General features: G+C 40.2%; 1 protein-coding gene across 8 annotated transcripts in view; it reads right to left on the minus strand.

Moving 5' to 3' along the window:
* Positions 1–16,848: 16,848 nt before the first annotated feature.
* Positions 16,849–26,388, minus strand: part of KDM4C (lysine demethylase 4C) — a 392,424-nt gene continuing 382,884 nt past the window's right edge. For 4 of the 8 annotated variants that reach the window (XM_029919878.1, XM_029919876.1, XM_029919874.1 and 1 more), the window contains 3 exons: positions 25,849–25,968; positions 21,683–21,775; positions 16,849–17,775 (listed from right to left, as the gene is read on the minus strand). In XM_029919878.1, coding sequence (XP_029775738.1) covers positions 17,599–17,775; positions 21,683–21,775; positions 25,849–25,968 — 390 coding nt within the window. In that variant the 3' untranslated portion in view covers positions 16,849–17,598. Of the gene's footprint in view, positions 17,776–21,646; positions 21,776–25,848; positions 25,969–26,388 lie in introns of all 8 variants that reach the window. The other 4 variants (XM_029919877.1, XM_029919875.1, XM_029919873.1 and 1 more) reach the window with 1 other exon arrangement.

The raw sequence follows: 26,388 nt of genomic DNA on the forward strand, positions 1-26,388 counted from the left end.
GTCCTATTGTGATTTTAATTAGATCCATTTCAATTATGTTATTGCCTTTATAAGTGTGTAGCTGAGCCACATAGTATACAACAATTACTTTTCCTTTCCAGCACAGATTTTGTCTTTCCTGAATTTAATATTTGTATAGTTTTACATTTGTTTTTTGTGCTCTTGACACTAATTCAACCCAAATCTTTCCTCCAGTTGTGTATCTCTCAATACCTTCAAGCACATTAAAGATTGTTTCATTTTCATCTCATGATGAAACTCCCAGAGCCTTTTTAAATCTGGAGTGGTTTATCTCAAGATCTCCTGTACAAAAGCAGTAGAAATTCATAATAGCAAAGGGAATAAACTGTTATCTGAACCCTGGTAGAGCTGCAGCCATGGTAGATAGAAGACAGTGTCTGACCAACTGAAGACCAGCAGAGAGAAAGCATGAGGAATAAATATTACCATCTCAGTTTCTTCCTGCTGATCTGCCAGCATCTCTAGTGGCCAACACACTTGAAAATAAGCCAGCAAGGGAGGCCAAGTAATGTAGTACATAGAGATCAGTCTCCTGAGGCACTGAAAAGGATTGAGAATAGAACTGAAAAAGTCAACTAAAAATAAGTAACAAGCCATGTCTTTCTGTTTCGGCATACTCTGTTATTTTGGTAAACTACAGTCTCCAGTAAATTTATGAGAAAGGGCACATGAGAAATAGGTGTTTGTAAATCTGGAAAATATCTTTTTGTCTCAAGCTAAATTGATAAAGTTTGGCTGGATAAAGATCCAAGGTTGGAAATAATTTTGCCTTTTTAGTCTCTTGTCCTCTAGATTTCATTATTGCTGCTGAGAAGCTTTGTGCTATTTTAATATTGATTTGTTATATAAAATCTGGAAGCTTACATGAGCTCTTAGGTTTATTTACCTACAATTCTGAAATTCCAAAATGATGACTTTTGTATGGCTCTTTTTTCATTTTTGAATGCTGAACTCAGCTGATTTAAAATTTCTGTCTCTAAACTTCGGTAAATTTTCTTGAATTATTTCCCTAGTGATTTCTTCACCTCTGTTTCCTCCTCTTGGAACCCCAATTATTTGTGTCTTTAACCTCCAGCCCCAGTTATTATCTTTTTGTTTTCTTTCCTTTTATCTTTTGTGTGGCTTTGGTTTTTAGAGATTTACTTAACTTTATACTAATTTTCAAGAACTTGTCGTTTTCTTAATATTCCTTTCTGTAGCATCTTGTGTTTTCCTGAGGCTATTAATGGTAGATAGGTTTAAAGGCAAGTGGTTTTTTTTTTGTTTGTTTGTTTGTTTGTTTTTAAGTTTCTCTATGTAGAGTCAATTTTCTTGAACTGAATTTTCTTGTTTGTTTTGTTTTGTCTTTCACACACGTGGAATAGAATCTCAGGGCACAGGGGAAGTGATTGGCAAATCTGGGCTTTTCTGTTGGGTAAAATGTTTTGGGCATTTTGGTGGGGAACTCTCTACTGTTAGAATCTTAACATCTATTCTCTTAGACTAGATTGCACTCTCCTGTTTATAGAATATAAGCTTAGTTGCCAGTACGTTGAGAACTAAGTGAGGAAAGAAGGCAGAGTCCCAGTCAGTCTGTGAGCTTTCATTTAATCTCCTTGTTCCTAGTGTGGTTCTGCTCTCAGTTGTACCTGTTGTTCTCTAGCCCACAGTTCTCTGTCTTACACTTTGCAGAAATCACACTTCTTGGGAAAGAAAAAGGCAATCCTCCTGATGGAAGAGATTGGAAAGGGTCTCCTTAAGTAATTTTTTAACAATTCTCCTATTTCCAGTTCTATCTTCACCCCCACTTCCAGACAATAGGAAACACTGATTCCTGAGTCTTTGAGGGTTTCTACTGCTTGTTTCTTGTTTTATTTTTTTAATATTTATTCATTTTTGAGAGACAGAGAGAGGAGGGCACAAGTGGGAAGAGGAGAGAAAGGGAGGCACAGAATCTGAAGAGGGCTGCAGGCTCTGAGCTGTCAGCACAGAGCTCGATGCAGGACTTGAACTCATGAACCATGAGATCATGACCTTAGCCAAAGTCAGATGCTAAACCAACTGAGGCACCCAAGCACCCCTTGTTTCTTAATTTGTAATTAACCTTTCAACAATTTTTCAATTTTCAGCCCTACCATCATGCCCACCTTTAGATGTATATGGAAATACTAATTACTGAGTCTTGCAGGGACAAGAGGGTTCTGTGTTTTTCAGTGGCTTTACTCCATGGGTTTCTGCCACTGCCAGCATGGGACTCAACTTCCTCAAAGCTACCAATATTTTTCCATCTTTTTGGCTTTCTAGCTTTTGTTTTTTAAAATACACTTTTCTCTCTCATTTCTGTCTTTGTATTTTATACTATTAAAATCATTTTACTATAACTTTACTAAGTTTATAGGGAAAAAAAGATATTTAAAATATCCATCATGGTGATTTGATATACATATATACTGTGAGTGGATTCTTACCATATATTTAATCAAGACATCTATCACCTCATTTATTATTATTATTTTGGTGAGGACATTTAAGTTCCATCCTCTTAGCAAATTTCAATGACAATACACTATCAACTATGGTCACCATGTTGTACATTAGACCCACAAACCTTATTCATCTTATAGCTGAAAGTTTGTCCCTTTTTACCAACCTCTCTCTATTTCCACCACCCACAAGCTACTGCTTTCTATTGTCTATGAGTTTGACTCTTTAAAAAAAAAAGCTATCCCACATATCAGTATTTGTCTTTCTCTGTTTGGTTTATTTCACTTACAGTAATGCCCTCTAGTTTCACCTCTGTTGTTGAAAATGACAGACTTTCTTTCTTTCTCATGGCTGCATAATATTCCATTGTATGTATGTAGCACATCTTCTTTATCCACTCAACCATTGATGGAATCTGGTTGTTTCCATATCTTGATTAGTAATCACCTCTTGTTGGGAGGACCAAATAAACAAAGTGTAAAGAGTTTAAACTTTCCTTATTGTGCACTTTTTGTGCCTGGGGCAGAGTGGGAAAAGGCATTCACAAAGGGTATTTGTTTCATAGAATTCATTACAAATCCATCAAGGGAGCACAAATAACACTACTCTATAGAGTTTTATATCATATATTTGTTCTTTTCTAATTCTCAAAGCATTTTCATGTAGTCATCCTCATTGGTCCCTGAAACAACTCTAAGAAATAGACAAGGCAGGTATTACAATCCCTATTTTACAAATGAGGAAACTGAAGCTCACAGAGATTGAATAACTTATTTAGAGTAGTCCAGCTTGTGTCAGAGGGACTCAAATCCAGGCCTAAAAATGCCAAGCCAATCCTTTCCCTTTAGTCTATGGATTCTTCAAGTGGTATTATTGCTGCTTTTAAAACTCACCCAGAATGGTGTGCGAACCAATAGGATTGTGTCCAGTTCCCATATAGTGCCCATAATGGCCCATAATGGTCCACAGTGGGACCATCTGTGGAGGATTAAAGAATCATAAGATTTTTGGACCCTTATTCCAAGAGATTCTGATTTACAAGGTCTGGAGTGTGGCCCGAGAATCTCTATTTTTAAAATAGCTCCCTAGATGACACTGGCATGTGGCTTGATTGAAAACCATGGCCCTGAGGGGCCTGAAGGTGGTCTAGAGAGTTCCCCAGGCTTCAAGGTGGAGATAATCAAATGCCAGTTACTGGAATGTAACAATTCAAGCTGTCTAGACAGCAGTCCAAGCTAATAGTTTCTTCCCTTCCACTCCTCTCCATGGCCCTCAGCAAAACTCACTTCTGCCCTTATTACCTGGGCTGTTTACTCACTTAATGGAGACTCCTTTGCCAGATCCTTTGCTCCATTTCAGCTTGTGGGACTTCAGGGACTCAACTTCTGAAAAAATTAAATTGAAAAACTTCTGCCTGATAACTTAGGACCTTGTGTGGAACTTAGCTCTCTTAGGAGCCAGAGGAAAAGAATAATAAAGAGCTGCACTTTTATCTTATTGGATGCCCCAGAAATGTTATTCCTGGCTCTCAGGTGGCCTTCTAGCTGGAAAATATAAAATAGAAACAACGTTAGGTCAAAAAGTGAGCATCCTGGCATCATAATGCAGGTATGTGTGTATGAAGTCACAGTTCTGTGCAGTGGAGGAGGATTTTTTTCTAGAACCTGAAGGTCCCTGAGCTGAAGAAGGTCAAAGGACAGGGAGAAAGAGAAGAGAGTGGTATAGCAAGAGTCTTAGCATTTTATTTACCACTGAGAATAAAAGAAGCCTGAGCCATTTGGCAGGCTGATAAGAGAGGCCAACACATACCTTTTAGCTTGAGAGACAAGAATCCTTCTGGGAAAGAATTTCCCTAAGGAAGGAGTTAGCACATTAATTTGTGAACAATAATTTAGCCAGTGGACCAGAGGGATTACTTTGAGTATGGTGTGAGGTCCTCACCAGATCAGACAGGCATGCCCCCAGAGTACCTACAACTTCCAGAGCCCTTTTTTAAGGAGTTTATTCTATATAAGTCATTTTGCTGGTAACACAAAACTTCAAACTCCCAGCCCAGCAAATGGCCTAGAGTGGAAACCTAATTCAAGAGTAGTCAATAGAGGTGAAGGCAGAATGTGAGGAAGCCTGGAACAAGAGTTCTCAAATAGGGCAGGGGCAAGTAAGCCAATCTGATTCTTCAAGAAATTTATTTAATCGATTCAACAAATATTTATTGACCATCAACTATGTGTAGACATTTTATTGTATTTTTTAAGATTTTTATTTAAAATTTTTTTAATGTTTTATTTTTGAGAGACAGAGAGACAGAGAATGAGCAGGGTTTGGGCAGACAGAGAGGAAGACTCAGAATCCAAAACATGCTCCAGGCTCTGAGTTGTCAGCAAAGAGCCCAACGCAGGGCTTAAACTCATTAACAGTGAGATTGTGACCTGAGCCAAAGTTAATAACTGATTGGACCACCCTGGTGCCCCTAAAGATTTTAATTTTTAAGTAAACTCTATGCCCTGACATTTTATGGTTTTTAAATTTTTTTATTTATTTATTTTGAGAGAGACAGAGACAGCATAAGTGGGGAAGGGGCAGAGAGAGAAGCAGACAGAGGATCCAAGCAGGCTCTGCACCATCAGCTTGGAGCCTGATGTGGGGCTCAGACTCATGAACCGTGAGATCATGACCTGAGCTGAAGTTGGACACTTAACTGAGACACCCAGGTGCCCCAAACTGCTTTAAGTTTTATTTAACAAATGTTTCTATTGAATGTACTCTGTACCAGACACTGATATTTTATAATATTAATTTATTTCTCGTAACAGCCCTGTAAGTTAGCTGCTATTATCATATCCATTTTGAAGGTTAAAAAAGAAAAAAAAAAAAACCCAAGGCACAGAGAACCTAACTAATTTGCCCCAAGCTACACATTTATTGTGGTAGAGCCAATCTTTTAAGTTCTGTGAATGTATCAATAAACAAAAGAGATCAAAATTCATGTCCTCAGAAACTTATTTCTATTGGTGATTTGGCATGGATATCCAGAGAGTCAGTGGTTGGGGGAACTGGTGAAGGCCAGCAGCCTAAGCCATGTGGCAGTAGAGGCTGTAGAAGGCAGTGTGACTGCCAGTTGGTGGCTGCCAATGATAGAAAAAATTAAAGATCAGTGAACTGAGGGTGAGGGCCCAACAGAATAAACAGGTCCTGATTCCAACCATGTTCCAATCCATGAGGCCAGGGTTCTCCTGAGAGCCTGTGGGGCCCAGCTCCGTGGCTGTGTTTTGCATCCTCTTATCCCCACAATAAAACCACTCAAAATGAAGTAATCTGAGTGGGTTTTTGGTTTTCACCTTTTTAAAAGCCCCCCAACATTCAACACTATGGAGTCCTAATCCCTCACAAAAGCAGAGACTATAAGAAACAAGATCCAAAAAAGGCAGCATATGCAACATAGTCTCCTTGAGAGGTTAAGTGTATGAATTTGCACCATGAGATGACACAGATGCGGGAGATACCAGGGCTGGATGACCATTCTTCCTGCTTCAGGGAAGTGTGGGGCTAGCATAGAGCACCAGAGTAAGGTGTCGACCTTACTAAGAATGACGGTAGCTGTCCTACCCTACAATCCCCAGCTTTAGGCAGCAGTGGAGTCCCAGCATAACTTCACTGCATCTCAGGCATTACAACAGTGGCATCACCCATACTAGTTTCTGGACATTGAGGGAGGGTAGATTCAGCAATATGAACAGGATACAGAAGAAAGACCCTCTCGCTTGGCCTGGAGGGCAGGGATAGCTGAGGAAGCTGACATTCTCAAAGTCATATTGAAGAAGAAACAAAGGAAAATGGCAGTCATCACGGAAACCAGAAGGGTTTATTATTTATGAGCACATCAAGATGCTCCCTGGGGATGTTCAGAAATAATTGGGAAGCATTTGATAGGAGACTGGAATATTACAAGAGCATCTTGTACTTAAAACAAAAGTAATACTGTTTTTTAAATTTTCACTGAGAACCCATTTAACTTTCAGGTTGAAGAGACCAAGGGGAACAGAACAATTCTTTCCTTTGATTTTCTGTTGTCTCACCTTGGTCAATGCTGTGCTGCACAGGGAAGGTTATGTTTACTAAGGCTGTGCCAAATCCCCTTGGTCCTCATTCTCACCTCTGCTGTGTCTCAGAAAGCCACATTCTTGAGCACTGAGTCAACACTGACCCTGGTAGGGAACATTCAGCAGAAAGCTTCAGCAGTCCTGATGCAAGTCAGAATTTCTTGGCAAGGGCTGGCTCATTGGAATGTAGTCCATTAGGCAGGAAAGGCTGCAGGAGTTGAAGAATCGCAAGCTCTTTTGAGCTGGAAAGGCCCATTGGGATGGACTGTTTAATTCTCTCTCATCACAGATTGTGGAGTTTGATAGCAGTTTTCTGTGACTTTCAGCAGGAATTTCATGTGACCCTGCCCTTCCCCCATGTCAAGCTCTGCCCCTCTCCCCTAGATGAGTGCCAATCCTCCCAACCACTAAGTAAAATTGTCGTACCCAGATTTTAATATAGCCCCCAAAAACCAGAGACTGCCAGGGAGGCCAAATCACGCATGCAAAAGCAAAGGGCTTTATTACGAATTTAGACCCGGCCAGCCTAAACTCGGGCTCAGACTTCAACAACACACTGGATCCACATGGAGCAAGCCCAGAACATGGCGGGGCAGGGCCTTTTATGAGTTTGGGAAGGGCGAGTTACAGGAAATTGTGACACAGGTACAGGGGTCCAATCATTATAGCATCACATCATTGACAGTAACTTTAACCAATTACAGAGTGGACCCAGAACTCCCAGGTAGGGCATGACTAGGACCCTCGGGTAGGGCGTGACTAGTCTTAACCTCCATCTTTAGGCCCGCCCCCAGAAATGTTAATGGTGTTAGCTGGCCTTCAAGGTCGGAGGGGAAACTTGAATCAGACCTGCATTCTTACATTAGTAGTTCCCATTTTTGAAGATGGGCAATATGCCAAATACTTTAGAATACTTTATATTCATTCTCTCACTGAATGCTTAACATCACTGTGAGGAAAATCAATCCCATTATACCGATGGAGAAACTGAGGTTCAAAATGTCAAGAGACAAACACCAAGTCACAATGTATTAAGTGGTAGAGGGGAGCTAACTGTAAAGTCCATCCCTCCTTTTTTGTTAGATGTTCCTCAATATCCACTTTTTCAGCTCAGAAGGGGAGGTCAGCTGTGTAAAGGGTTGGGCCACACTGGGCTGGGAGAGTGTTTCTACCTTAGCTCTCTGTAACTGGTTCCCCTTGGCCAATTTCCTCTGCTCCCCACCCCCACCTTTTTGAAGATCTCACACATTCTGTTTTGCCTGGGGAAAAAACCCTAGCAACTCAAAAGTCTTTTTAAATTACAAAAATCTTAGTCTCTTATTCAATGGAGGAAGAAAACCTAGAGGCAGAAAGAGGCCTAGAGAATCAGTCTTGAGGAAAATCAAGTCAACCACATTTCCTATTCTATTCATTTTCTAACCCATTTAAATGGGATTCTAATTGCATAAAACAACTAATTTTATTCATTAAGGTTCAATTAAATTAATCTGAAATTCAGCATTGTTGAACAGCCATATTAAAGATGAAACATAATCTCTCTTGACTCCATTTCCTTTGACAAAATAAAGTTCAGCTACTAATGAGCTCGTGATACAAGGTCTCCTTTATAAATGGCAACAAAGGGTGCAAATTTGTGAGCAGCAGTTTTTATTATCATCATCAACAACCATTTCCTTTGTTATCAAAATATGCAGAAATTATTGTAGGGCCTTTTTTCTCATTACGGCTTTGATGGGAGGAGGCATGAAATAAATAACTTCATAATCATGTCACACTGAAGTCACACAGTGAGATCCCACAGGGAGTTAAGCGGGGCTTGGTCTCAAAGCCTTGATGCAGGGCATTCTGTGGACTAAGCAGACATTTCGATTTTTGGCCTTGCAGACCTCAGACAATCCCTCCCCTAGAGTCCAAATCTCTGTTTCAGGGCAAACAAGAAATGTTTCTCCCTACCTAGGTAGCCTATTTCTGCCTTTTTGTGTTCTAGGGAAGAATCTGATTTCTAGAGTTAGAGAAGCCAAGGGCAAGCCTATCTAGGAAGCCTTGGCAAATGAGCGTTCCCACTCTCTGGTGATACCTGGCCCTTTCCGGAAGGCCACAGTGCTACCATTTCCTATGTCAGCATCCAGCTGTGTTCTCAGTTAACCTCAGTTGGCAGAATGGCTTCCCCTGGTCAGCAGGAATACAACCTTCAAGCCTGGTAATGTTAATTTAGTGTCTGAATGTAAGATAAACGTCCCCAAGACCAGTGACAGCATAAGTCTGAGTGGCATTAAACCAAGTAAGTGGTTGGTATTCAACCAAGGTTAGTGAGGGTCTGTTACTTGCAGGGGATCACCTGCAGGAGAATATAGAGATGAAAAAGGCCCTATGTAACACAGCAGGGGGTGAGTAGTCGATATAAAATGAGAGGTCCACATCTTTATCCAAAATCCATATGGCCACATTTATTTTGTACAAGTTCAGAGTTTATTTTGGAAAGGTAATTTCATACATAATATCATGTATTATCTAACACCCAACATGACTATTCTATAATGTTTGAATATTCATATTAAATGAAATAAATAATATAAACAGCCTCCTATCAGTTCAGGTCAGGTCAAGTTTGCTACTAAACGATTTATGTGTTATAAATAATCTTCTGGGAACAAAAGAACAGTCACCCAGGAGAGGAGAGGGCTTTGAGAGGGAAAGGGAAAGCTAGTTCATCCATAATAATCCTACAAGGGACCAAGCTTCAGTAAACTGAGAGAACTGATCTCTATCAAGGACCTAGGGGACCAGTAGGGTGTAAGAGTCCCATCAGTAAGTATGAGGCCAGGCATTCATCTTTCTCCAAAGAGCTGCTGCCAAGGGGATGTGCTCCCAGTGTTCTTGGTGGCTGTTGGAGCTGAGGATCACACTCCCCCACAGTCTCCTGGGACCAACCTTCAAGGGCAGCTCTGTGGCCAGGATGCCCCTTTGCAGTCTGCCTTCCACTAAGAAGACCCACCATGACCACCACCACACTCCACACCTGGCCAAATCACCAGTAGGAAAGTCTTCATTTGGCTAAGTGTATCATCTTCTCAAATGGGGAAATAACATGTTCAAAGGAACTCTTCATACCCAAAAATATACTCATGAAAATATTCTTATGCCTCTCAGTTTCCCATGAAATATTTGTTAAAATGCTGTAATATATATGAAGATAGACTGAATACTGCTAAATCAAAACTAAGTATTTAATTCTGGAATTAGGTACTGGTGATGGCTGTACAACCATGTGAATATTCTGAAAACCACTGGATTATACATTTTAAAAGGGTGAATTTTATGCTATATGAATTGTCAATTTAAAAAAAGTGAAATCGTTAAAAGAAAAAAGTAAATTCAGTGAAATGGCTTTCAGTCTCATTCCACTCCCATGACCATACCCTGGACCTTACCAACACTCCACTGTAGAAATCATAAACTAATTCTTCTTCCTCTGTCCCCTGCTCCTGTCCAAAAACCTTCTTTCACTCTCCACCTTGGCCCTGCCATTTAGCAGTTGTCTTAGTTTCCTATTGATACTGTGTAACACATTACACAAATTTAGTGGCTTAGAGCAATAGGGTATATATATATATTTTAACTTTCTGGAGGCCAAAAGTCTGAAATCAGTCTCACTGGGCTAATGTCAAGGTGTTAGAAGGGCTGGTTCCTTACTGAGGCTTTTAGGGAAGAATCCGGTTTCCACCTTCTAAAGCCATCTGCAGTCCTTGGCTTCTGGCACCTGCCTCTATCTTCAAAGCAGAGCACTTCAGCCACTGCTTCCTTCATCATGTCTTGTTTTTGGTCTCTGATCCTTTTGTCTTCCTCTGGTGCAGACCCTTCTAATTATATTGGGAACATTCAGATAATTTAAGACTATCTCTGCATCTCAAAATATTTAATAGTAACTATGAAGTCTCTTTTACCATGGAAGGTAACTTATTCACAGGTTTTGGGAATTAGGTTGTGGATATCTTTAGCAGGGGACATTCCTCTATTTTCTCCCAGTCAATTCCCTCTTAACATTAACTGCCTTCCTTTTTCGACCTAGACTAATGGGTAGGAAGAAACTGTCCTCTAGCATCTTTAATTCTCTTGCACCCTTTCACATATACCAAATCCACTGGAAAAGCTTCTTCCTGAAACAATTCTTTAATCTGCCTTTTCTGCTTTTATAATCAAGAATTTGGTCTCCATGGATGAAATTTCCCTTTTTGTGTGTAAGGCCAATCATTCTGCCTCTGCTCTCAATCTCCTCTCCTTCTTTCAGGTTTCCTTCATCACTTATTCTCTTTCAATCTTGAATTTCTAGACCCTGCCATTAGCAATAAATTATTTTCTCCTATATTTGAGAAAAAGTGAGGACTTTTCAACCTGGATAAGATAGAGAAGACTTAGTTCTCCCTGCTTCTCCTAGCTAAGTATAATCAAAAGTTATGAACATAATATAACCATCATAAGAGGACTATGAAATCTACCTACCAGCTTCAGAATTTAGGAAATACATAGGGATGTGTTCTCTAGGTTTTCTTTTTATCTCCCATACATTCTTGACTTGGTATTAGAGAAGCCTGCAAACTAGAAGCACCAACAGGCATGGGGCGGTGGAGAGCGAAGAAAAAGAAAAAAGAAACACACAAAAATCCCCAACACTTAAATCCTGCTCCCTATAGTCAAAGGATCCAGAGAGAAGCAGCTAGCAGGACAAAATCATTTTTGACAATACTCTACCCCAATCAAACATAATATATGGTTCCTGCTAGTATAAGAGATTTCTACCCTTTATATGGTTGACAGCAACTGAGCCAGGGTGGTGCTCCCCCTTCACCCTCAGTGTTACACTGGTAGAGACCAAGTGGGGAGTCTGGACTTTCACCTCTGCCCTCTAATTACCACCTGCTGGAAGTCCTGGGTGGCATTTCCCTCCTTGCCAGCATGCTATCAGTGGGGATTGAGCGGGATTTCTCAAGAGTAGGAGGCAGTGTCCCTCACTTTTTCAACTGAAGAATGGAGAGGTGATCTTAGACAGCAGGGAGCTAGAGAAAGGAATTCCTTAAATATGCATGAGAATTTGCTGACCGACTCACACATGAAACTGGACCACCTCACACATGAAACTGATTGACATTAACTCACCAAAAAGTTTGAGAACTGAACTAAAGTGTGGAATAGCACCCTGGTTCATGGAGTGGCCTCAGGGTAGCACACACCCAAAGCAGATCAGAAATGCTGAGAACACTAAATTGTCATTCGAACCCCAGCCGACAAAAGTAGGCTAGGACCTAAGCACTAAACCAAAACAGGGTGACTGCCTGCTTAAGAAAAAGATTTAAATGTAATCCAAAGTCTTCTAACATAATAGTCAAAATCTGCAGGTTATAATTGAATCATTTGTTACAAGAAGAACCAGGAGAACCACTTGAATGAGAAAAGACAACACACACTAATACCAAGATGATTTAGATGTTGGAATTATCTGACACAGATTTAAAGTAGTCATCAGGAAAATACTTCAGAAAATAATTATGAACTCTCTTGAAACAAATTAAAAAAAAATAGAAGATTTCAGCAAAGAAAGAGAAGATATAAAAGAGAATCAAATGGGAATTATAGAACTGAAAAATACAATAGCCAAAATAAAAAACTCATTCAGTGAGCTCAGGCATACTTTGGAGATGACAAAGGATGGAACCAGTAAGCTTGAGGGCTGGTCAACAGAAAGTATCCAATCTGAACACAGGGAAAATAGACAAAAAAAATCATCAGGGACCTGTGTAACAACAACAAAAGATCCAACACTTCTATCATTGAAGGCTCAGATGGCGAGAAGAAAAGAGTATGGAATTTAAAAAATATTCCAAGAAATAATGGCTAAAAATTTCCCAAATTTGGTGAAAGGCCGAGAAGTTAAACAAACCTCCAAATGAAATAAACCCAAAGAAATCAAAGCCAAGACACATTGTGGTCAAATTTCTGAAAACTAAAGACAAAGAAGAAAAGTTTTTTGTTTTTTATAGTTTATTGTCAAGTTGGTTTTCATATAACACCCAGTGCTCATCCTAAGTGCCCTCCTCCATGCCCATCACCCCCCTTCCCCTCTCCCCCACCTCCATCAATCCTCAGTCTGTTCTCAGTATTTAAGAGTTTCTTACGGTTTGTCTCCCTCCCTCTCCCTATTCTTCCCCTCCCCTCCCCCATGGTCCTCTGTTAAGTTTCTCCTGTTCCACATATGAGTGAAAGCATATGGTATCTGTCCTCTGACTGACTTATTTCACTTAGCATAACACCCTCCGGTTCCACTGACATTGCTGCAAATGGCCAGATTTCATTCTTTCTCATCGCCATGTAGGATTCCATTGTATATATAAACCACATCCAAAGAAGAAAATCTTGAAAGGAGACAGAAAGGGAGGGTGAGAGTTGGAGGGAAGGCAGGAAGGAGGAAGGAAGGTAAAAGGGAGAGGAGGTGGTGCTGGTCCAGCAGGGAACATGAGTTTGAATGTTAATAGATTTCTCATCTGAAACCACTTGAAATGCTCTCACCAAGATCACTACTGGCCTCCCAATAAACAATTACATGATCTTACTTGGACTCTGCAGCATTTTCTCTCTGTTGATCACTCCTCTTTTTTGAACACTTTCTTCCCTTGATGTCCAGGACATCAGAGCATTTTGGTTTTCCCATTTAGTGCTCATTCACAGGTTCCTCTTTTTCTACCCATCTGTTCAGCTATCCCAGGGTTCTGATCTCTTCTCACTTCCTGTCCTTTGTTCACAGGATATGTGGTCTAGGTGGCTTGGCTACTGTTTACCTAGATTTTGACAGGTTTATTGAGATAATATTTACAGATAGTAAATCCACCTATTTCAGTGTTCAATTCTATGAACTTTGACATATAGTCTTGTAACAACCACTACAATCAAGAAAAAGAATATTTCCACTATCCCCCCAAAAAAGCTCCTTCATACCTCTTTGTTGTCAATCCCCTCCCCCACTTCCAGTCCTAGGCAAGCACTGATCTTTTTTCTGTCCTTATGCTTTTGCCTTTGTTAGACGGTGGATTTCACATATTTTTAAACACTACCAGGGTGCCTGGGTGACTCAGTCAGTTAAATGGCCGGCTTCAGCTCAGGTCAATATCTCACAGTTCGTGGGTTTGAGCCCTGCATAGGGCTCTGTGCTGACACCTAGCTGAGAGCCTGGAGCCTGCTTCGGATTCTGTATCTTCCTGTCTCTCTGACCCTCCCCTGCTCGCCCTGTCTCTGTCTCTCAAAAATAAATAAAAAACATTAAAAAAAAATTAAACATCTACCAATAAAAATAATGCCTTCCTCATTTACATCTCTAGCGTTAATGTACCTTTGAGCTTCAGAGTAGTCTTTTGAATGTCTTTTGTTTTTTTTCTTTGTGCATCATGAAAGTTTGAGTGATTTAGAGTTTACATAACCTCTCTGAGCCTTAGTTTCCCTCTGTGAAAGCAAGAAATGATACTTTGCTGATTTCTTGGGGGGGTGTTAAATAAGGTAAATAAATATCACTAAAGAATCTACAAAGCTGGAAATTCACAATAGGTACTCAATACATCATTATTATTAGATTCTCTTCATGAAGTACAATTTCTTCAAGAGGTCCTACACCTGAGGATGGAGGAATCCACTTGCTGGAGAATTCAGACCTCATCTGAGGCCAAGAGTCCTTCTCCCCCCTAGTCAATGCTTTATGTCTCTACTGGGTGAAAAGACCATGTATCATTTTCAATGCGTGCACATCTAAATTCTCAGAAAGAGTCAGTAGTACAATTGAGTCTTGTAACCAACCAGTCACAATTACTTCATGTAATGAGAATGCCCCTAGTTAGCTGCAACTTTATGAGGCTGATTAATATCTGAAATAAAGATAGTTTCATTTCAGATCCCTTTTCCTTAAGGGCAAAAAAATAAAGCCCAATGTTATTTTGCAGTATACACACCCCATATGATTACTTGTGAGGCCTCCCAGTCATTTACAGTACCGTCTGCAGGGCAGCCTTGTTTCACACTAGATGGGTTCAGGGAGCACCTATTCCTCCTAATTATTTTCTATTCATATACTATCAGCCAGTAGCAATTTATAATGAATTCCAGTCATGTATTTTAGTGGATGCTTCTTCTCAATTTCTCTCTCGATGAACTAAACAAAAGTACCTTACTAAAAGTAAACTGACAAGAATCACATTGTTCTCATTTCAAACACACATAAAGGAACTAAAGTGTTGTGAAATATGCCAGGCAGTTTGTATTAATCCTCTAACCTCCAGAGAGAGGGCTTGCAATTAGATTTACATTAGAATTGTCACAGCTAGCAATTTTTTTAATACCAGAATCTAGCCGTCAACTGATTTCATGCTACACATACAGATTAAAAATGCAGTTAGTGTAACGCAAAGAAATTAAAATTACAATTGAAGTGTCATACAGTAAGTGAAAAACCTTTAATGATCTATCTGGTTATAGAGCTAATAATGACTTTATGCAGAATGTAGTGAAACAAAGGCGTCTTTCTCGAGAGCCAGAGTGCATCTGTGGCCAGCACTATTTTGCTAAGACCATATACAGCTGTACTTGGTTATAGGAACATTAATTAAGTGAGCCTATAAAAAACAGCTGTGTTTGAGATCACATAGAACTCTGCACATTTTCTCCCTGTGGCAGCCAATCAGAAATCTTGCTGACAGGCAAACTTGTACAGAACGAATGATCCTATTTAGATTAATTCCTTTTAATGCTTTACACAGGCCTACTTTCCTGGAATATTGTGGAGAAGGCAGGTCAGTTGCATTCAAAACCTGGAGACAGAAAACACAAGCCAGATTACTTGATAAAATATATGATGACACTGGTAGGGAATGTGGATTGCTCAGTCCCTGTAAAAGTAAGACTTTTCCCCAGCTCAGAGTTCAGGCATGAGCCACTCTGGAAAATGAGCAGTTAGCTAGCAGGCAGTCTGGAGAACTGAGATTTAACTGTGGTTCTGCTATTACTGCTGTACTTCTTTACTCTCTTTCCAGTAACATGATACATCCACAGTCTTTGCCATGAAACCTTGACATGCCCTCTAATCCTTGGATCTGGGTTTTGGTCCATGGTGTGTTAACCAGCACCACAGAGAGAACTGAAATATGCTTCCTTGGCTGGGCTCACCTGCTCTCCGGCCTCTGCCATTGACATGAGAACACACCTGAACTAGTCCAAAGGGTCCAGTGGGATGACGGGAGACACGTGGAGCACACATGTGAGCTCACCCAAGCTGAGGTCAGCACAGCTGCTCAGCCAAGCCCAGCTTAGACTGCAGGCCCATAAACAAAACAAGTACTTCCACTGCAGGCCGCTGGGCTGTGGCAGTTGTTTGTGAAGCAGCATGACTGCAGCCACAGTTAAGTGAGGCAGTCACTGAGGACTGTGAGACCCTGGGTAATCCCTTCCCTGCAGGTCCTCCACAGGTCACCCATGAACTGAGGAGAGGGACTGGAGAGTCCACACAGCCTTTTCTAAAGGGACCTGGGGACCAAGAAACCAAGAAACCTGGGATAAAAAGAGCTCCAGACTCTAGGTGCCTTCTAGGCCTAGTTCTTCAAGGCCTAGAAGGAGCTGAGGGAAACACTTTAATTGGCACCACTGGCAGGCCAAAGAGCCTTTACACCCAGTGACATTGCCTGAAGTATCTGGCAATGTGTCCAGTTATATAAAAAGTCTGTGATCAAAGAAGGGCCTGACAAACTTTGATATGTCTTCATAGCCATCTCATAAAGAAAATCTGTTTTTTCTATTGATTTAAACCTAAACAGGGGTGCCTGGGTGGCTCAGTCAGTTAAGCATCTGACATCAGCTCAGGTCATGATCTCACAGCTCATGAGTTTGAGCCCCATGTAGGACTCTGTACTGACAGCTCAGAGCCTGAAGCCTGATTTGGATTCTGTGTCTCCCTCTCTCTCTGCCCCTCCCCAGCTCATGCTCGTGCTTGTGCTCTCACTCTCTCTCTCAAGAATAAAAATAAAAACATTAAAAAAAATTTAAATTTAAACAAATAAGCAAGTCAGAAGACAGAATTGGAGAAAATGGAAATCTTTATTTTTAAACACTAGTACATTTTCAGGCTGTTTTAAAAAGGAAAAATCATATTAGTTGAAAACTATGCATCAAAGCATATTTATTTAAACTCTAATTTTACAAACAAATAATGAAAGAAATATATTTTATAAATATCTACTTAGAATATTATGAAAAAAAAGTGTTTAAAAATAACAGCCCCAGATCTCCCTCTTTAAATATATAAAATTCCCATACAATTCATAAGAATTCTTTCTCAAGAGCCAAAAATTTCACAAAGGCCAACAACTCAGTTCTCATCAGACACAATCAAAAGTAATAGGGATATAAAAAAATGTAAAAGTTCTGTACAAGGGAAATTACAGATAGCACACGGGTAAATCTCATTACAAGACAGGCCATTTGCGTTTTAAAAATGTTTTATAAAAACTGCCATTTAAGACAAATAAGTGAGAGTCCTTCCCTGACTGTGGAAAATATATAAATTATCACCCTCCTACCTGGGTATGGAGGTTCCCACCTGCTGGGCTTGCAGAGAGAAGTCTCCATGTGTTTCCTGACTAAGGGCCTGATTAGGTCACATGTGGGGACCTGCCTCCTCTGGCAGTGGCTTTTTTTGGGTGGGTGATTCACTATTATTTCCTTTTACTTAGAAAAGTTCTTTGGGATCATTGAAGACAGTTGCTCACAAGTGAAAGCAGGACGAGGGGATGATTTCAGATTGTTGTGTCCAATTAGTAACATTTGTACTCTGTGGTTTGGGTGACAAACTCCAGCATGCCTAATTTTCCACTGTCAGAGACACCCCTGCCACCTACCCCAGTGAAACACATCACTGGCCCCAAGGCTGTCCCTTCATCTTTCCTCTTCCGGCCCAAGTTGCTCAGTTGCCTTCAGCAGTGTATGCAGATTACTGTCTCTTCTGACACTTCTTCTGGAAAGAGCTCTTCAAAAAAGTGCGGTACACGGGGTCATCCACATATTCGTTCTTAAACCTGGAGCTCAGCACTCTCTGTCTCTTTTTCTCCCCTTGGATTATGTCTGCTCCATAAAATGTGTCTTCAAATCGCATATCAGAGGCTGTGGACTAGAAAGAGTCAGCGTCACAGTGCAGAAGGCACAGCATTTGACTATGGCAAGAATGGACAAAGACCTGATCCAGCCAGCTCGGGTGGGGTGCAGAGGCCACCAATTATCTGTTCAACTCTCTTTGAAGTGCTTTTTGCACTTCTCCTCTCCACACATGCTTGCTGAAGCCCTTGTACTCATGGCTTCAATTCCTACTTCTTCTCCAAGGATGTTTACCCCCTCACTCTGGTCTAGACCTCCTCCTGTGCATAGGTCTGCATGTCCAACTGCCCAGCAGGTGTCTCAGAGTGGTGACACCAGAGGCACTTCACATCAAGCTGTCCTACACTGAACTCAAAGTCTTCCCTCCCCATCACTGTCCTTTCCATCCTGCACACATCGCCTACTTATCCTATCCATCTGGCTGCACCTGTAATCATTGGTAATGTCCCCACCCCCACCAATCCACATATTCCTTGCAGCCCTACCTCCTTTCTTTATCCTGGCTGATCCCTGGTGCAGGTCTTCACATTTCCTCTCCTAAACCATAACAAATGTTGCGCTTCCTGACTTTGTTCTACAGACACTGGAAGAAAGTGCTTCACAAACTGTTGGATCCCATGACATCCCTGCTTATCATCTTTCAACAGCCTTGTTGCCTTTAAGATGGCACCTGAGCTCCTTAGGCTGGACCTACACAACCTGGCATAATCCTACACCACATTCTGCTCAAATAGAACTATTTGCAGTTCCTGGCCACGTCTCACTGGCTTTTCTGTCATTAGATATACTTTTTCCTTTGCATGGAAGCTTTCTATTTTCTCTGCCACAGGCAGACTCAAGGGCTCTTCTGGTTCCTCTGAGGCTTTACAAGTCAATGCAGTAGAATGAGGTCACTGGCAGAGATGAGGGGCAGGTAAGTTCCTCCTCACTGGGGATTCCTTGAACCCCTTGAGGATGGGGATATTAGGCAATGAGCTCAGAATTTTACGTGTTCTCTACACCAAGGAACATGCCCAGTACTCAATCACTGCTTAATTAAGGGTTAGCTAGGTGAAGGGATGTAGGCTTTTTTTGTTATGCTTAGGTAAAGGCCACATTAGGAGACTATTCTTGCTTCCTAATCCCCTATTGCTTTGCCTCCTAAAATGCATTTCCAACTGGTTTTCACTGAGGTAGATCACTCTCAATGACACCAAAGCACAGTGGATCCCACGGTCACTGAGACCACCTCCCCTGGTTGGTGACAGAAGCAGAGTCCAGCTTTGAGGGCTTGAAACATACAGCCTCATGAAGAAGAGACAAACAATGGAACAATTCAAAGAAGCTTGGAAACTAAAAAATGGAGCTACGTGCACAGTGGGCATGTTCCTTCCCAGTTCATGAGGTGGTCATCCAAGGTAACAGGCTACCTGCATGGGTCCCCCAGACACTCCCCTGTTGCACTTGGGAAGAAAATACAAGATTATGGGTTGGTTGGGCACCCTCTGCCATTAGGCGAAAACATTTTTGTTTCATTCATTCTTGGCAAAGTACTTCCTCTGAGTAATCTTTCCCTTTTATAAGTGCTAAAGTTATCAAAGGAGAAAATAAAACATCTATGAAAGTGTTGCCACTGTGCGAGAACAGCAAAAGTCAGCCTCTCAAACACAATAATAAAACCGATTTACCAGCAGCTCCACTTAATTATGCACCGTTGCCATGGTTATTCTGTGAGACAATAAAAGGTAATGGGGCCGTTTGTGAAGTTAGTGGGAAAGAACCCCCGCAAAAATCACCACCGAGGTGGACTGCTGACTCTTTTGAAAAATTTCTTCCCAAGTCAGCATGTGTCTGAGTGAGCAGAAGTCATTAAAATATGAAGCGTCCTGTTTACCAGTGAGGCTGCTAGCCCACCCCCTCCTTTAGAAAAACAAAAGAGATTTCTCTAATTATAAAATATCTTCCATCAATGACTTTTCCAATTAGAGTTGTTTCACCAACCGGAAAAAAAAAATAGCAGTCATAGATAGACCAACCAAGGGCCTGAGGGTGATATACTAACCTGAAGGCAAAGCTGGTTTGCTATAACAGGAGCACAGGAGTCTTTGATTCAATAAAAACAGAGGTAGCAAATTAGATTTAATGTATGAGACTTTGCTCCTGAAGATATTTTCTACTAGGCTCAACTGTTTGATGTAACAGGTCACATTCAGGTAATATTGGGATTTATATATTTTTCACTGACTTTTATTTTTAATTAAAAAATTCTGAGAAAAAAGTTGGATGTTGTGACTGTTCAGTAAAATGGATCTTAGGAAATTCAGGAGCTGAGTTCAAATAAAGCTATGAAGGAAGGCAACCAGGTACTGGAGCCAAATCTATCATGGAACAAAGAGATTATGATCTGAGCAGAAAGCAAAAAAGCATTCTTTTAATGTTATTAAGAAACAGTATTTGAAATCTACAAGACCCAGCTGGTGCTTAATCATACATGTCTTAGTAAATCAAAGACCTGAGTGACTTACAGAGGACTACCTACTCCATTCCCCATCTTTCAGTCTCTAGGTAAATGAGTGAGTGAGTGAGTGAGTGAGTGAGTGAGTAAATAAATAAGTGGGGGGTCAAGGGAAGGCAGGGAGACAAGGGAGAATCTGTGGAAGACAGGAGCACAGCATGAGCGGTAGCTATCTTTAGCATCCAGAAGAGAAAAACTGTTTTCAAGAGATTTAAAAATGTAGAGCTGAACAAGATATCCAGACTTTTTAGATCTTTGTTAGGATTTAGCCAATGTCTTTACAACAGGAATATCTGATTTTCTCTTTCCCTGCAGTTTATCTGGAGGTTTATCTATTTTTAGGTTGTTGGGTCCCCTAGGTGTCACATTTCTCATTGGGCCAGTACCACTACTGTCACTCTTCTCTTGACAACTTGACTGTGAAAGACCTTCCTCTCATGAATGCCGCTCAGTAAGCCAGCTGACACCTGGTGCAGTTACCCTGTCCCTAGGATCTCACCTAACAGGAAAAGGAGCTAATTATACAACCAAAGGAATCCAAGGATTTCCCAAATTAAGGTAACTCTATCACTGCAGAAAAGTGTATCATAAGTATGTGCTGTAAACTAAGGATGTCATTTATCCTGGAAACAAAATTCATTTTAGTAAAAAAAAATCCCATTCTTTCAAATTTCTCTGTTCAGGAGTTATCATTTTGCATATATAGTAGATGCAATTCTAAATGAGTAAAATTGATTTCATTTCAGGCTCCACTAAATATTTTATGATACAATAATGCAAACTAAGTTATTGTGAATTATATTTTTTAACAACTTCAGTTTTGATTATTTGTCCATGTTTATTTGTCTTTTAATGGAATGTATAAAGCTTGAAACTAAAAACGTTTTCTTTGTTTTAGAAACTGCTTTAGTATTCCCACAACTACTTTTGGAGCTTTTTAAAATTCCTTTAGTTATAACAGTGAGAGCTTGGTTTAATTAAGAACTGACACAAACATTAATGAGTTTTTGGAGAGAAGTTAATCTATATGATAAGGCTATAGGAAACCAGACGCTCACTTATACCGTGTCCCTTTTAATCTAGTACTGAAAACTTCTTTTAATGTTTCTTCTGCTGACAAGATTATACATGTCTGGATGGTACATTTCTATGTTCCTAGCATTTTGTGCAGAGTACATATTCAACAACGATTTTGGTATGCCAATAAATGTTAACATCATTTGACTTCATTAGAAAGGAAAACAAGAAAGCTACACTGGTTTCCCATTTGGAGCCAAATTTGAGGTTTGCATAAGTAAGGGAAAAGTTGCATTGGCTTTCTGGAAATCAATCCAATGCCTAAGGATGTTTCCTGCTGGGGTTGGGAAACAGAGGGAGAGGATGAGAGACTCACATGGCAGATCCCCAAGGGGTGTTTGCCAGCACTTACAAAACGAGATTTCACTCTCTTGGGTAACTCTTCGTCTAAAGTGTAGATGTCCTCTCTCTTCATTGCTATCTGGGATCCATCTTCAAATTCAACCTAATGAGAAATAAGACATCATGCATACAACAAAACATATATACACAATATCACATATACACATACATACACAAACAAACATTCACCATTTTTTTTCAAGATTCTAATTAACTACATTAAAAAAGGGAAAAGAGGACCAAGCAGAACAAACAAGAGAACCAGCCAACAGATAAGGAAGGAAGAAAAGCTCTTTCCCTTATCAAACATATGTATGAAAACATGTTTTCTTTTTTAACATTTTTTTTGAGAGACAGATCATGAGCAGGGGAGGGGCAGAGTGAGAGAGGGACACACAGAATCGGAAGCAGGCTCCAGGCTCTGAGCTGCCAGCACAGACCCTGACATGGGGCTTGAACCCAGGAACTGTGAGATCATGACCTGAGCTGAAGCCAAACGCTCAACCGACTGAGCCACCCCAGCAACCCGAAAACATATGTTTTCAAACAGGCCAAAATTCTTGAAAATGAGTCTTAGAATTTGTGATATGAAAATGTTGTCCCTTCCCCCACCCCCAAAGCAAAAACAAAGAAACATAGCTGCTCCTCAACTGATTTCTTAGAATATGAAATTATGGCCAATTTAGCATTGAGAACTGGGCCTATCAGTACCATTGTTTCTTTAAGAGGTTCTGACACCCTAAGAGAGACAAATGATGATATATTTACTTTTGCATAATAATCTTCCAGGATAAAGTAATTTCTCATTACTCTTTAACTTTCAAAATCCATTTCTGTCAAATTCAACCATTCGGCCAGAAAAATCCCAGGTTCTCAACCTCATAGCATGTAACCACACTAATGTGTGAAAACTTTCATTTAAAAGGAAATATAAACTTTTTCTTTAAGCTAATAAAATGGCAGTAAACAACTGCTTAACCAGTTTTTTCAACATTTTAGAAGATTTTGTCAGAGAAAAGTAAGTGACGCTGGTTTACAGAAACCTAGAGCATCGGGGGAAATTCATCAAATTACCTATTCAAAGTGACTGTTTTTGGTTTAGGCTTAGCCACACGTGAGTTCTATCAGGAGTAAACAACAAAAGGGATGCAATCAGAACACAGTATCTTTTTTTTTTTTAAGTTTATGTATTTATTTTGAGAGAGAAATCACAAGCAGGGTAGGGACAGAGAGAAGAGAGGAGAGAGAGAATCCCTAATGTGGGGCTTAAATTCAATGAGCACAAGATCATGACCTAAGCCAAGGCAGATGCTTAACCTATTGAGCCACCCAGGTGCCCCTCTTTTCCCTCTTTAATATTTATTTATTTGTAGAGAGCGCAAGTGAGGCAGGGGCAGAGAGAGAGAGAAGGGGACATAGGATCTGAAGGAGGCTCTGAGTGCTGACAGGAAGGAGCCCAATGCGAGGCTCAAACTCACCAACCGTGAGACCATGACCTGAGCCAAAGTAAGACACTTAACCAACCAAGCCACCTAAATGCCCTCAGGGTACAAGATCTAATATGTTCTATCTAACCCTGAACCATGTATGACATTTTTGAAGTCTCTAAGTTGTCTGAATTCTTTAGGTGTAAGCAATAAAAATAGGCTTGTATTTCTGGTTAAAAGGTAAGTAAAACTTTGCAGCTGCACTATGTTAATAATAAAAAAAAATCTGCTGGACTTTAAAAAATACTAAAATTAGGATAATATATATAATTCTCTTTTTATCCATGTACTGTGCACATTTGACTAAGCTGAAACAATAGGGTGGAATTAGGTCTTGGTCACAGGAGAGTGCTCTCTCCCTGTTACTTCCCAGAAGGCTGGGATGGGAAGCCTTTTCTTCCTGGCCTTATTTTAGCAGAGTGGTTTCTTTAATATTTAATTAGGCCAAGGTGTCTTCTCATTTATACAGTTTGATAGCATAGCTAGAAGTACTTGTGCCTACCTTTCTTCTGTTTTAGATCATTTGAAAATCCTACAAAGAGAAAAAGGCAATTATAAAACTAAAAGGGAGTACAGTGTGATGACCCAGGGGTCTCCTGGGAGGCAGGACTTCTAGCGCTAAAATCAGGGACAGTCCTTTGCAAGCTGGGATGGTTGTTCACCCAAGCTGGAACATAGCTCAGAGTAAACTCTGGCCCTTCCCTTTACTAGTTCTGTGCTCATCAACAAATTATTAAATTCATGTAACCTTTTTACCCTCATTTGTAAAACAGGAATCAAAAACATTTATCTTGCAGGGCTACTGGGAGGGTCAAAAACAGTGCATGTACTTAGCATATTTAGCTCTGTGCCATAGGTATTTTAGTTCTATCTATTTTTGTGAATGTCTTTGCTTATTCAATGATGAGACTAAATAGTTAGACACAAAACACGAAATGATCTCAAAAGGGCACTTGGTTTAATGAGGGATTTTAAACTCCTTGTACTTGAGAGATAATTTTAATATTAGTCTTAACTTTTTCATGGAGTCTATAAATATGCTTATAGTTCTATGTTGATAGACCATCATAAACTCCACTGAAGTTAACATACTGATTACTAATTAGCCTAAATTTCAGCATGTCCTCATTGTGATACTCTCCATGTAAGCTAAGAGCTTTGCTACATGTAAGATGCTTCACTTTTACATTTATTGTTTAATTAAATGTAATCATTTTCTTTTGAATCATGTAGTAATGCTTATTTTCTAGGAGTCTCCACTATTATCAGTCTGTCTTATGATTTCTGCCTAATTCTGGACATTCTGATACAAAGAAACTTCAGCACCTACCCTATCATAAGTTAACTGCATCTGCAACTCAACACTATGGACCAATACAAAAGGGAAAATAGCCTTTACACACACATGCACACACGTGGGCACCAGTATACACACACACATACAATATATACATAAATGTGCTCCACTCCCTGCTCATCTTGGAGTTCTTCTAGGCCTTAAAACATGTTCAAGTTTCTAAACTTCTTTGAACCCCTTTAATTACATTGTGCTCTAGTTCTTGATGCAGTGTCTTATACTGTACTCTGCCACTTAAATCCCTGCCCCTTATCAGTCTTTGAACAATTTCTAAGCTGAAACTGGCAGTTTTATCATTCTTAAAGTGTTTTCAACTTAACAGGCCTGAATCTTATTTTTTTCTTCTTTGAACTACAATCTTCCTGTTTTTAGTCTATGGCTTAGCATCAAAATGTTGATTTCTGCCATCATGTTACTGAAAGTACTACAGTGTATGGATTTTAATAAATGTGCTCCTTTTAAAAGTCTGAAGGAGGGCCATCTGGGTGGCTCAGTGAAGCATCTGACTTTGGCTCAGATCATGATCTCACGGTTCATAAGTTTGAGTCCTGCATTGGGCTCTCTGCTGTCAGTGCACAGCCTACTTTGGATACTCTGTTCCCCTCTCTGCCCCTCCTATGCTTGTTCTCTCTCTCTCCCTCTTTCTCTCTCTCTCTCTCAAAATAAATAAACTTTAAAAAAAGTCTGAAGTAATAGAAATGCACATTTGCCATCCATGTTGTTTTCTTTGTTAAGAGTTTAACTCATTCTCATTTCTGATAGATATAAAATATTTTCAGTTTAATTGTATATGCACTCTTTAAAAATAGGCAGAGTTCCCTAGTGAACAGAACATCCAACCAATAACTCTACTTTTCATTAAATAAGCACTGTTAAGCTTAGGTGGACAAATGGCCACAACTGTGTCAACACACAGTTGATTTAGGTTTGCTGAGACTCCCAATGGAGTTAAGTCTCTCAGGCAAAAACCACCAATTCATGGACTGGTGGCTGATGAACAGCCATCACCGTCTTGGCTTATGGTGAAATAAATCAGCCAATTAGTCTCTTCTCATATGAAGGTACAAGAAAGCAGCCTACTATCCAGTTGCTTATTTTTGTAGCCTAACTATATTCTTTACAATTACCACCCATCAAATGCTATTAGAGTTTTCCTGTGTTGAATTTGGTGATGAAACTCCAATATCTGGGTCATCAGACAGTGAATCTTTGGCTTATTTAAAAAAGAAGAGGTGCTCCAAATTCATGTGGCCTACTGATGAGCAGCATACTGGATATACATGTGCCCTCTGACTTCCTCTCAGAAAGCATCTCACACAGGACAGCACTCACCTGGTACATGTGGGCAACATTTGATCCCAGATATTTTGCCCCATAGAGTTTGCCATCGGGCCACTTGACTTGGACAACTTCTCCCTCAGCAGGAGGGCCCAGTTTCACACAGTCTCGGCTCTGTGGAAGGAACACAGATAGGCTTTTCAAGTGTCTAAGTGACTGCATCTAGAACTTAGCAAATGATGAACTCCTGGCAATTAAAAGGAGTTATTGCCTCTGTGTTTTATGGATTATGATCTTGCATGGGTGTTCAGGGGAAGAGATATGAGCCAAAGGAGTACTTAAAGATTCAGCCTACATCATAAAGTTGCAAAGGAGCCACCATAAGCCAAGCAGGAAAAAAACAGCAGCATTTACATTTGCTACTTGACAAAGAATCGTTCAGAGGGTAACTAAAATATGCATGGAAACTCCTTTAGCTGAGGAAAAGACCAGCTCATGATTTACAACACCTGACATTTATATAGCATTTTGGAGTTAACTAAATGCTCTAACATACAACTCATTTGATCCTCATAATCAGTCCACGAAGTAAGC

This window comes from Suricata suricatta, chromosome 13 (genome assembly GCF_006229205.1).
Source record: "Suricata suricatta isolate VVHF042 chromosome 13, meerkat_22Aug2017_6uvM2_HiC, whole genome shotgun sequence".
Lineage (NCBI taxonomy): Eukaryota > Metazoa > Chordata > Mammalia > Carnivora > Herpestidae > Suricata > Suricata suricatta.